Source organism: Panthera leo, chromosome B4, assembly GCF_018350215.1.
Source record: "Panthera leo isolate Ple1 chromosome B4, P.leo_Ple1_pat1.1, whole genome shotgun sequence".
Classification (NCBI taxonomy): domain Eukaryota; kingdom Metazoa; phylum Chordata; class Mammalia; order Carnivora; family Felidae; genus Panthera; species Panthera leo.
Window position 1 is genome coordinate 60,220,553 of NC_056685.1, and position 12,840 is coordinate 60,233,392.

A 12,840-nucleotide genomic window follows, 5' to 3' on the forward strand; every position below is an offset into this window, starting at 1 on the left:
CATCAGACTTGTACCAGGAGGTGCATTTTCTAAAACTTGACTCTGATAGGTATTCATTGATTGAATAACGAAACGTTGTTCATGACGGCATAGGATTTTACTGAATTGCCACCTGTTCATAATGTTCTCTTAGCCTGAAAACATGCTTTTAAGCATTATTCCCTTCCCCCAAACAGAATTAGGTGCTCTTCCCTCTGTGTTCTTGCAGCATAAACTTGTACCTGCATCTAGATCTAACTTCATTCTGTGTTTGGTTTATGTCTATACACCCCCATTTGCACAAACGTATTTAGGATCATAAGCTTCTTGACAGGAAGTACTAAATCTTAACCTTTTAAAATATATCCCCCACCTACATTAAGCTCTTAATAAATAGTATGAAATAATAGAATATTTTTTAAATGTTTGTCTATTTTGAGAGAGAGCGAGCATGAGTGGGGGAGGGGCAGAGAGACAGGGAGAGAGAGAATCCCAAGCAGGCTCCACTCTGTCAGTGTAGAGCCTGACATAGGGCTCGATCTACTAACAGTGAGATCATGACCTGAGCCAAAATCAAGTGTTGGACACTTAACCAAATGAGCCCCACGGGAGACCCATTAATAGAATATTTTTAATCTCTGTTGAGCAAAAGCTTTGGTTTTTATTTGTTTTTTAAATTTATTTTTAATTTACATCCAAGTTAGTTAGCATATAGTGCAACAATGATTTCAGGAATAGAGTCCAGTGATTCATCCCCTATGTATAATATCCAGTGCTCATCCCAACAAGTGTCTTTTTTAATGCCCCTTACCCATTTAGCCCATCCCCCCACCCACAAGCCCTACAGCAACCCTCTGTTTGTTCTCTGTATTTAAGAGTCTCTTATGTTTTGTCCCCCTCCCTGTTTTTATATTATTTTTGCTTCCCTTCCTTTATGTTCATGTTTTGTATCTTAAAGCTTAGCATAATACCCTCTAGTTCCATCCACATTGTTGCAAATGGCAAGATTTCATTCTTTTTGATTGCTGAGCAATACTCCATTGTGTGTGTGTGTGTGTGTGTGTGTGTGTGTGTGTGTGTGTGTGTGTATACCACATTTATTTTATTTTATTTCTTAATTTTTAGTTGTTTTAACGTTTATTCTTGAGAGATAGAGTGTGAGTGGGGGAGGGGCAGAGAGAGAGAGGGAGACATAGAATCTGAAGCAGGCTCCAGGCTCTGAGCTGTCAGCATAGAGCCCAATGTGGGGCTTAAATTCACGAACCACAGGATCATGACCTGAGCTAAAGTCCGACACCGACTGGGCCTCCCAGGCGCCCCTATATACCACATCTTCTTTATCCATTCATCTGTTGATGGACTTTACTTTGGCCCTTTCCATACTTTGGCCATTGTTGATAGCACCGCTATAAACATGGGGGTGCATGTGCCCCTTCGAAACAGCATACCTGTATCCCTTGGATAAATACCTAGTAGTACAATTGCTGGGTCATAGGGTAGTTCTATTTTTGACTTTTTGAGGAACCTCCATATTGTTTTCCAGAGTGGCTACACTAGCTTGCATTCCCACCAGCAGTGCAAAAGAGATGCTCTTTTTTCGCATCCTCACCAACATCTGTTGTTGCCTGAGTTGTTAATTTTAGCCATTCTGACTGGTGTGAGGTGGTATCTCATTGTGGTTTTAATTTAGACACATCTGGATGTCTTCTTTGGAAAAGTATTCATGTCTTTTGCCTATTTCTCCTTGGATTATTTGTTTTTTGGTGTTGAGTTTAATAAGTTATAGATTTTGGATACTAACCCTTTATCTGATATGTCATTCAACAAAAGCTTTTTCATGATTTGTGTATAGTACTGTCTACAGATGGTATTATTCTTTAAAAAACTTTAATGTTTATTTTTGAGAGAGAGAGGGAGAGACAGAGTGTGAGCAGGGGAGGCGCAGAGAGAGAGGGAGACACAGAATCCGAAGCAGGCTCCAGGCTCTGCGCTATCAGCACAGAGCCCGATGCAGGGCTCGAACTCACGAGCCATGAGATCATGACCTGAGCTGAAGTCAGACGCCCAACCGACTGAGCCACCCAGGTGCCCCGATGGTATTATTCTTAATAGTGCCAAGTAGTACTTTATCCAGTAGTGACTAAGCATCTTTCAGTAGAGGTCCGTGATAAACAGTTTTTGATTTTCATTATGATGTGTTACCACAAACCTATAAAATAATTACTTCTTGTTCTAGAAAGCGACTTCAGACTGCCAAATCCCATATTACACAGTACCTTTATTCCAATGGACAATCAAGTGTATTTTTCCCTCTGTCAGAAATAAAACAGAATGAAGTAGTGGTAGGAAGGAGGCCTGCTCATTTGTGAAATAGTACCGTGGGGAACTGCATATTCCTTACTGTGGGAATTTTATCATTTCTGGCAGTCCAGGAAGGTGAATCTGTTAGTTCTGATTTCACATCTCTTTCAGATTCTCTTTTGAATGTCTAGGGGTAATGAAATGAAACGCAGTTCATTCTTTCAACAAACCCTATTATTATGTGTCAGGCACTGTCCTAGGATTTGGGGAGATGAGATGATGTGGTCCTCGAAACTTTCCAGTCCTGGAGCTTACTGTGGATCCCAAAAATCTTTCTTTTGCCTCTTTTGTGGATTCTATGAGCTGAACACCTTTTGGAATCCCGAAGAGCAGAATCTTATTGAAACAATAAAAAGTACCAGAAGCAATAACATTGAGAAGTGCAGGCTTTTAGCACCGAGAAGGACACAGCATCACTTTTGTGGCATCCTTGGCAAAAGTGCATAACCTGAATTTAGTCATAAGGGAGTATTAGACAAACTGGGTGACATTCTACACAACTGGCCAGTAACTTTCAAATTTTTTTTTTTTTCAACGTTTATTTATTTTTGGGACAGAGAGAGACAGAGCATGAACGGGGGAGGGGCAGAGAGAGAGGGAGACACAGAATCCGAAACAGGCTCCAGGCTCTGAGCCATCAGCCCAGAGCCTGACGCGGGGCTCGAACTCACGGACCGCGAGATCGTGACCTGGCTGAAGTCGGACGCCCAACCGACTGCGCCACCCAGGCGCCCCTGGCCAGTAACTTTCAAAAACCTCAGGGACAGAAGAAGACTGAGGAAATGTTAAAATGTAAAGGAAACTGAAGGGGTTCCTGGGTGGCTTAGTTGGTTAGGCAACCAACTCTTGGTTTCAGCTTAGGTCATGATCTTGAGGTTCGTGCAGTCCAGCCCCATGTTGGGCTCTGTGCTGATAGTGTGGATCCTGCTTAGGATTCTCTCTCTGTCTCTCTCTGCCCTTCCCCTGCTCATGCTCGCACTTTCTCTCTCTCTCAAAATAAACTAAAAAAAATATGAAAGGAAACTGAAGACACCAAATGTGCCATGTGACCCAGGATTCAACCTGAACCAGCAAAAGGATATTAGCAGGGCGATTAGCAAAATGTGAGTATTCCTGGTCTTGGGGTTAAGTAAGATATTGTCATTTGGGGAATCTGATTAAAGGGTGTATGGGGGTTCTTTGCATTATTTTTATGGGTATGAAATTACTTCAAAATTAAAAGTTTAACATTTTTAAAAATTATTTTTAATTTTTTAAAACATTTTTTAATTAAAAATTAAGAGGCATTGAACTCAGTGCCTTTTCTTGATGGACACCTTATGCATCACTATGGCTCATTACTATGGACTCTTTTTTGCTGGACTAGTTACTTAGCATCACTGTTCATTTCAAACAGATTTCAAATACGTTGTTGATTCACCCAAACAAACAAATGAAATTTGCAGGAAATTACTTCTGTTTTATTTTATTTAAAAAAAATTTTTAATGCTTATTTATTATTTTTGAGAGAGAGACAGTGCACAAGCCGGGGAGGGGCAGAGAGGGAGACACAGAATCCGAAGTAGGCTCTAGGCTCCGAGCTGTCAGCACAGAGCCTGATGTGGGGCTCAAAATCATGGACTGCGAGATCCTGACCTGAGCCAAAATTGGATGCTCAACTGACTGAGCCACCCAGGCACCCCTACCTACTTCCATTTTAAAGAAATAGTCTCAGATGTGTTAAATGACTTGTTTCTCCCTCCCTCCCCTCCCCTGTCCTGAATAAACAATTTGTAGTGGATAAACCAGACTAAAACAGTTTTGGGGGCATGGATCCTCAGAAATTAAGAAGCAAATGTTTATATTGCACAAATTATTTTTAACACAAAATTATTCATAGGATAATTTAAATTTTATGTAAATTTTAACATAGCACACTACTGCACTGAAAATAGGTAGTGGGACAAAAGTTTTTAAGTTGTATGAAAAATATAATTTTTCCATCCTGCCATTGCATTCTGTGAACGTGTGTGTGCCTGTGTGTATGTGTATTTTCTTTCAAGCACAATATCACATTCTAAATTTGATCCCTTTATAACTATGAGCCTGAACCAAATGGCTGCTTGCTCTCCCCTACTTATGATTCCCAAACAGCTGCCCATTTCCCCCAGTTTATTTCATCTTTGAGGAACTGATACTAAATGCTAAACATTAAAAATATTGTTAGATTGATGACCATCACCAGGGAGATGCATGTAGGACGGAGTGAGATAAAATGCTAATGTCACATTTTTAAGTTTACTTATTTATTTTGAGAAAGAGAGAGGGAGAGAGAGAATCCCAACAGGCTCCATGCTGTCAGTGCAGAGCCTGAGCAGGGAGCTCAATCTCACGACCCGTGAGATCATGATCTGAGCCAAAACCAAGAGTCAGACGCTTAACCGACCGAGCCACCCAGGTACCCCTAAATTCTGAATTATTTTATTGAGTGTTAAATAACACGTATTACCCAACTCAACATCAAAAACACCAACAATCCAGTTAAAACATTGGCAGAGGACCTATTAGAAAGTGGGGGAGGGACAGTAACGTATCCCCCAAACTGAGAAGGCACTTTGAAACTGGAAAATGAAGCAGGCGATGCCATACAGTTTACACAGTCTTATTCAGGGTAACTTAACTGACATAGGGGGAATTGGGAGGAGGATGATCCATGCAGTCCACATAGCTATTCTTCACAAAGTCCAGACCTTAGTCCACAGATTTTATAGAGTGAGGGGATATGCGGGAGGGCACTGTAGTGAGATGAAAGGGCTCGCACACACCTCAGAAGGCTTTCATGCACTTAACTGACAGCTACCTTTTAGTTAGATCTTGTGGCACCACCTGTACATCAGGAAAGAAGGAAGTCTATGTTATCTCTAACAGATTAATGAGAGGCTGAAACAAGCCTTCCCACCATCCTAGTCTTGGCAGGCATGTCTAAGGTATGTATATTAATATCCAAGTGGCCCGGAACACATAGCCCCAAGAGAGGCCCTTGAGCAAACATGAACAAGATGGAGGGCCAAAGACGGAGTCAGTATTGTTAGCACTCTTACAGTACATGAGTAGACATTTTTCCAAAGATATACAGGTGGCCGACAGACAGGTGAAAAGATGCTCAGCATCATTAATCATCAGGGAAATGCAAATCAAAATCACAATGAGATATCACCTCACACCTGTTGGAATGGCTAAATCAAAAGACAAAAAATAACAAGCGTTAGTGAGGATGTGAAGAAAAAGGAACCCTCATGCAGTGTTGGTGGGAACATTGGTACAATCACTGTGGAAAACAGTATGGAGGTTCCTGAAAAAATTAAAAACAGAAATATCATCTGATACGATAATTCCAGTACTGGGTCCTTACCCAAAGAAAATGAAAACACTGATCAAAGAGATATATGCACCCCTATGTTTACTGCAATATTATTTACAATAGCCGAGACATGGAAGCAACCTAAGTGTCCACTGATAGATGAATGGATAAGGAAGATGTGGTGAATACACACACACACACACTCACACACACACACACACAAATATTACTCAGCCATAAAAAAGGATGAGATCTTCCCATTTGTGACAATATGGATGGACCTAGAGGGTATTATGCTAAGTGAAATAGATTGAGAAAGATATATACCATACAATTTCACTCATGCAGACCTAAAAAACAAAATAAATGAATAAACAAAAATAAACCTATAAATACAGTGAACAAACTGATGGCTGTGCCAGAGAGGAGGCAGTTGGGGGGATGGGCAAAATGGGTGAAGAGGAGTAGGGAGTACAGGCTTCCAGGTATGGAATGAATAAGTCACAGAAATAAAAAGTAGAACACAGGGGATATAGTCAATGGTATTGTAATAGCATTGTATGGTGACAGATGGTAATGACACTTGTGGTGAGCATAGCATGACGTATAGAGATGTTAAATTATTATGTTGTGCACCTATAATGTCACATCGTCAACTATATGCAAAAAAATTTTTTAATAGGAAAATAGTATTATAGAAATGTATAAATGTTATTTTTCTTGAAAAAAATAACATATATTATCTTCGCCATTGAGAGGTAACAATTTGGTGAGGAAAGACAGTATCAAAATATTGAAGGATACACCTTCAAAATGGGTTCAACAAAAGCAGAATTAACTTTCAGTTCCTCAACGCATGGTCTCATCTTCTAAATGAGAGGCTGAAAGTAAACTGGGAGGTTAAAAATGAAATCTTCACTCTTTAAATTGTGAGTCACCTTTTAACAAAAATCTGTGTGATCTTTTCATTCAGAACTAATTAGTCCCACTAACCCATATTTTCCTTTTGTTTAATGAAAGCCCTCTGTTTTGAATTCACTTCTACTGACATAGCCAAATTTGATGGGACATAGCTAATTAGGGGGCAGTACTCCCCCACTCGTTAGGGAACATACAACTAAAGACCCTCAGTGGTTTAGATTTTGATTTTGTGAAAAGAAGAATATTATTCTGCCAGTCTAAAGATGGTCCATTTCTTATTTTAAAAGTTAGTAAGGCAGTAGGATTGAAATATGAAGATCATGTTTCCTAGAATGAGAGGCAAAAATATCTTTATTTTTGTTTTGAACTTATGTGAGGGAAACCGTGTGCTTGCTTGAGTGTGTTGGAGGCTGGAGGTGGATGGAAGGGTCTGGTATAAACCATGGTTCATAGTTGGTGAATTTTTCCCCTTGATTTGTCACTTATTGTAAGAAACTCACCACATTTTCTGTGGAGACAGATGGTGTTCTGCCATTCAAAGTCCATCAGATTGAAGTCTGGTAGCTGAAATCATAATTAATCTCATGTGTATCTGGTGATCCTGAATCGTTCCCATTAAGAGAGTCCAAGCCTAGAAGTCTTGCAAGACCAAAAATCAGAAACTTAATTCCCAAGTGGCCAACAATCATTGATAAAATTATTCTCCCCACTTCTTTTTTTGTTTTTTTGTTTTTAATGTTTATTTATTTTTGAGAGAGCGCAAGTGGGGGGAGGGGCAGAGAGAGGGGGACAGAAGATTCAAAGTGGGCTCTGTGCTGACAGGCCGGCAGCAGCAAGCCCGATGTGGGACTCGAACTCACACGACCATGAGATCATGACCTGAGCTGAAGTCAGACACTCAGCCGACTGAGCCACCCAGGTTGCCCCTCTCCCCACTTCTTTATTGTGAGATATACTGTAACCTATAGAGGTTTGTAAAAATTATATACGTAGTTTAAGAAATTAAAAAAAAAATCTGAACTCACACCCAGGTTAAGAAATAGAACACAAATTCCTTAGATGCCCCTGTGTGTCCTTCAGTAATTGAATCCAGATGCACCTTCTCTTCTCCCAAAGAGAATTCTGACTTTTGACTTTTGTGTTAAGTGTTCCTTTGCTTTTCTATATAGTGTGGCAACCTCTGTAGGTATTGCTAAAAAAAAAAAAAAAAAAAAAAAAAAAAAAAAAAAAAAAAATTAGTTTTACCTATTTTTAAACTTTATATAATTTTTTTTTAAAAAAATATGCTATAGGTTTTTTATCTGTCACTTTTTTTGGCCCAGCATTACTAGTTTGAGATTCATCCATGTTGATATCAGTACTTCATTCATTGTTACTGCTGTTAATATTTCATTTAGTAGCTAAACAGTTTATATTTCTGTCAATGGAAATTTAGCTTCCAGTTTTCTCAGGTTTTTGTTTTTGTTATTCAGCTACAAGCAGTGCTTGTACGTGTCTCCTCATATGCATGGAGTTTCACTATGTACCTAGACCTGGAATGCTGAATCATATGTTATATGCAATATTCAATTTTTTAGGTAATAACAAAAGTGGCTTCCAAAGCGGTTGTAGCGATTTACATCCCCACTTAGCAAAGCATCAACCTTTCATTTCATTGCTCCACATCGTCACCTACATCTGGTGTCCTCAAACTTTTCCATCGTAGCCATGGGATGGGTAGATCACCACTGTTTACTCTGGCTCTTCCTAATTGCTAATGAGATTGAGTTATCTTTCCATTTGTGTATTGACAATTGGAATTCTTTTATGAAGTGCTTGTTAGTCTTTTATCCAGTTTTCTACTGTGTTGTTGCTTTTTCTTGTTGACGCAAAGGCATTCTTTAGACAGTCTAGATATTAACCCTTTGTTGTTTATATGTGTAACACATATCTTCTCTCAGTTTGTGGCTTGTGGTTTCATTTTCTTTATAGTTATCTTTTGATCAACATTAACTTAATTTTAAGAAGATTGAATTGATCAGTCTTTATTGGTGTTTCTTTTTATGTTTTGGAAAGTTCTTTCCCCACCAATAAAATACTGTCTCTCCTTTAGAGTCTTTTCTGTTACATTTTTACCTTTTATATTTAGGTCTTTACTCCAGCTGGAATTGGGTTTTATATTTGGTATAAGGTAGGGGGTCCAGGTTTATTCTTTTCCATAGAGAAAACCACTTGGCCTAGGACCAATTACTAAAAAGCTGTTTTCCCCACATTGACCTGAAATGCCACCTCAGACATTTAGCAGATGTCCATTTATACGTGTCTGGGCCCTCTCTACTTTTCCTTTGGTTTGTCTATACTTTAATTACTATAGCTTTATGAATGTCCTGATATTTGATACAGCAAGTCCTTCCACCTTCCTTGTCTATTCATGACCCACTGCACTTCCATATACATTTTATATTGTTTATGAAATTCTACCAGAAAAAAGTCTTTTGAGAGGAATTCAATTACACATCTATTTTAGGAAAATTGACAACTTTGTGATATGGAGGACTCCAATCCAATGGCATATCTTCCCATTTACATGGATGTTTTTTACTGTTTTAAATAAATTTTTATATTTTCCTTATACAGATCTTTTTTGTTTATTTTGAACTGACTGAGCCACCCAGTCACCCCAAAGATCTTACACACTTTTATTAGATTTCTTCTTTAGGTGCTGTATATTTTTTGAGGTTATTGTAAATTGTGTCTTTTTAAGTATCTTATTGTAAATAATATTTTTATTACTGGTGAATAGAAAGGCAGTTGATTTTTATATATTGATCTTATAGATAGCCAACTTGCTACACTTTCTTTTTTTTATTTTGTTTTATGTTTATTTGAGAGAGAGAGAGCGAGAGAGAGAGCGAGAGAGCAGGAGCAAGGGAGGGGCAGAGAGACCAGGAGACAGAATTAGAAGCAGGCTCCAGGCTCTGAGCTGTCAGCACAGAGCCCGACGCGACGCTTGAACTCACGAATGGGGAGATCATGACCTGAGCCAAAGTCAGATGCTCAGCGGACTGAGCCACCCAGGCACCCCTACACTTTCTAATTTTAATCATTTATCTGTTGATTATTTTCTGTTTTCTATATACTCAGTCATATGATTTATCAGTAATAGCAAAAAACATTTGTCTTCCTTCCCAATTGTTTTTTTTTTTTAATTTTTTTTTCAACGTTTTTTATTTATTTTTGGGACAGAGAGAGACAGAGCATGAACGGGGGAGGGGCAGAGAGAGAGGGAGACACAGAATCAGAAACAGGCTCCAGGCTCCGAGCCATCAGCCCAGAGCCTGACGCGGGGCTCGAACTCACGGACCGCGAGGTCGTGACCTGGCTGAAGTCGGACGCTTAACCGACTGTGCCACCCAGGCGCCCCTCTTCCCAATTGTTAAACCTCGTATTTCTTTTTCTTTCCCTACTACACTGGCAAGTCTTCTACTATTGTGTTGAAAAGGAGTAGTAGTAAAAGGTGTTCTTGTTTCTGATTCTAAAGAACACGCTTTCAGTATTTCTTCATTAATATTTCTATATCTATTGAGATAATCACATTTTCCCATTAATCTGTTGTTCTGGTTAATCATAGTCATTGATTTATTAATATTAAACCAGTTTTGTATTCCTGGAATAAAACTATCTTGGTCATCCTGGGTGATTCTTTTTATACATATCTGAATCTTGCTAACATTTTATTAAGATTTTTTGTATTTGTCCATAAATGAGATACCCTGTAATTTTCTCTTATTGTACTCACATTGTCAGGTTTTTAATTTTAAAATTATGAAATCCTCACTAAAAAAGAGTTGGGGGCCAATATATTCCTTCTTTTTCTGTATATTGGAATAGTTGTGTAAGAAAGATATAGTGATATTCAGGTCTTTGTTTTTTTTAGCTTCAGTTTTTGTTGGTTAAAATTCTCTAGGAATTTTTTCATTCTATCTAAAATTCCAAATATTTAGAATGTTGTTCATGAGGGGCATCTGGGTGGCTCAGTTGGTTACGTGACTGACTTTTGATTTCGGCGCAGGTCACGTTCTCATAGTTTGTGGGATCGAGTCCTGTGTTGGGTTGCACGCTGACAGTGTAGGGCCTGTTTGGGATTCTCTTGCTCTCCCCGTATCTGTGCTCCTCCCCTGTGTGTGTGTGCATGCCCTTTCTCTTTCTCAAAATAAACTTCAAAGAAAAGAATGTTCATGAGATTTTTAATCTTTTAAATCTTTTTAAATCTTTTAAAAATGGTCTTTTAAATCTCCAGACCATCTAAAATTATGACCCATGTTCACTTATATTTACTTACGTCCTCTTTCTTTCTTGAAAAATCTTGCCATAGAGTTATTAGAGATACAGTCTTTTAGAAGAATCCATGTGTGGCTTTTTGATGTGCAATTGTTTGCATTGTATTTCTTTTAGTTCTTTGGATTTTACATATCTTTTTCTAATTTCTTAAGATAAAGGTTAAAATTTCCTTCTAAGTAATGCTTTCACTATCTCCACATATTTTGATGTATAATATTTTATTATTATTATTTAGTTACATTTTATAATTTTATATTTGAATTCTTCCTTATCTGAAGGTGTTATTGGTATATTTTTTAATTTTTAAAGATACAGGGATTGTCTAGTTATCTTTTTGTTACTGGTGTCTAGCATAATTACACCAAGTCACTAAATGTTTGATGTATGATAGTCTTTTGAAATTGTTGAGACTTGCTTTTTGTCCAGTATATTGTTAATTTTGATAAATGCTCCATGTGTACCCAAAACAAACAATGGGTTTGAAGCTCCTAGGGATAGTGGTCTGTATATGTCTATTACACCAAACTTGCCTATTGTGTGGATTAAATTTTCAATATCATTGTTTTTGAATGCTTGATCTATCGGTTACTGCTAGAGATGTATTAAAAATCTGCCACTATTGTAGAGTTATTGCATTCTCCTTGTTAATACTACTTACACATTTTCAGTCTATGTTGTAACTTATAGATATAAATATAAACTTGTTATATTTTAGTAAGGGAATTATAGTTATTCAGGGAGGCCCACTTTTGGACTATAGGTTATTTTTATTTCTGTGATTTTGATTTTTATATTTTATTAAACATCTGATAAGCCACGTTTTATACAAAAAGGATTTTATTGTCATATTTAGCAACTTAGGGTTAAAGATATTCATGTCCCTTGACCTTGTTAACTCATTTCTGGGATACTATGCAAATAAAATAACCAGTAGATAAAAAGTTTTTGGTACCATAATATATATTTGTGACAGTGAAAACAAACATAGATTCTAACAATAGCAGAATGGTGACATTTGATTTTCCCCCTTCCTTTCTACTTTTCTATGTTTTCTATACTTTCTACAATTCTTTTACAATTAAATGGGGAAAATAAGCTTTAAAATATGGACTAACAAATACATTTCTAATATTTGAGTGTATGTAATTTGTCTTTAATTCTATGTTATGTTGTTATTTAGGTGATATCTTTAAAATAACAAGATAGTAAAGCCATTTAAAATGTGATAGGGATATGTATAAAGTGGAAGTTAATGTTAAAGATAGATGTCCTATTGTGCTTTATCTGTCATAGATAGAATGCTGATAGAAAAGAACGAGTGCATTGCTCCCATGGTTTCCAGTTATGTAAGCCCATGGACAAAACCAACAGCTATCGGATCCCTCAGCCCACATGTGACAGAGCTCCCAAGAAAACGAAAAGGAAGTGATTCAGACCCATCCCAGTAAGTGAATTTATGAAATCTTTGATTCTAAGGAAAAAAGAAAAAGATTACTTTGCAAATCACTGATGATTTTCAGTTTACATGGTGACATACGGATGGGGACAATTATTTCTCCACCCAATTGCTTCCTCTGTTACTGTCTGATCTGGAACTTTTCCATCGAATTCTGAAGCGTAGTAGATATCTAGGGGAGTCAGCTGGAATTTGAAAGATAAAGGAACATAAGGTTAATTTGTTTAACATTTATGGTCATATCAAGATACTTACCTTCCTATTTGAATTGCTTAACTATGAAGAGAACATCTTCCTGCATGCACTTAAAATAATAATTACCACATTGCTTCTTGCCTTACTCATCATTTATATAATAACCAGCCCTTGGTTATCTGTGGTCAGTTAAATCATATAAAACTCTTATTTTCCATGTTTATTAAGCCAAATAGATAATAAAGCCAATGTTGAGGATACTTTCTAT

At 37.5% G+C, this 12,840-nt stretch overlaps 1 protein-coding gene across 2 annotated transcripts in view; it reads left to right on the plus strand.

Annotated features, from left to right (window-relative positions):
- ARNTL2 (aryl hydrocarbon receptor nuclear translocator like 2) overlaps window positions 1-12,840 on the plus strand; it is a 121,854-nt gene that overhangs the window by 29,646 nt on the left and 79,368 nt on the right. Inside the window, exon 2 of one of the 2 annotated variants that reach the window (XM_042946136.1) lies at window positions 12,215-12,365. In XM_042946136.1, coding sequence (XP_042802070.1) covers window positions 12,215-12,365 — 151 coding nt within the window. The remainder of the gene's footprint in view (window positions 1-12,214; window positions 12,366-12,840) is intronic. The other variant, XM_042946137.1, reaches the window with a different exon arrangement.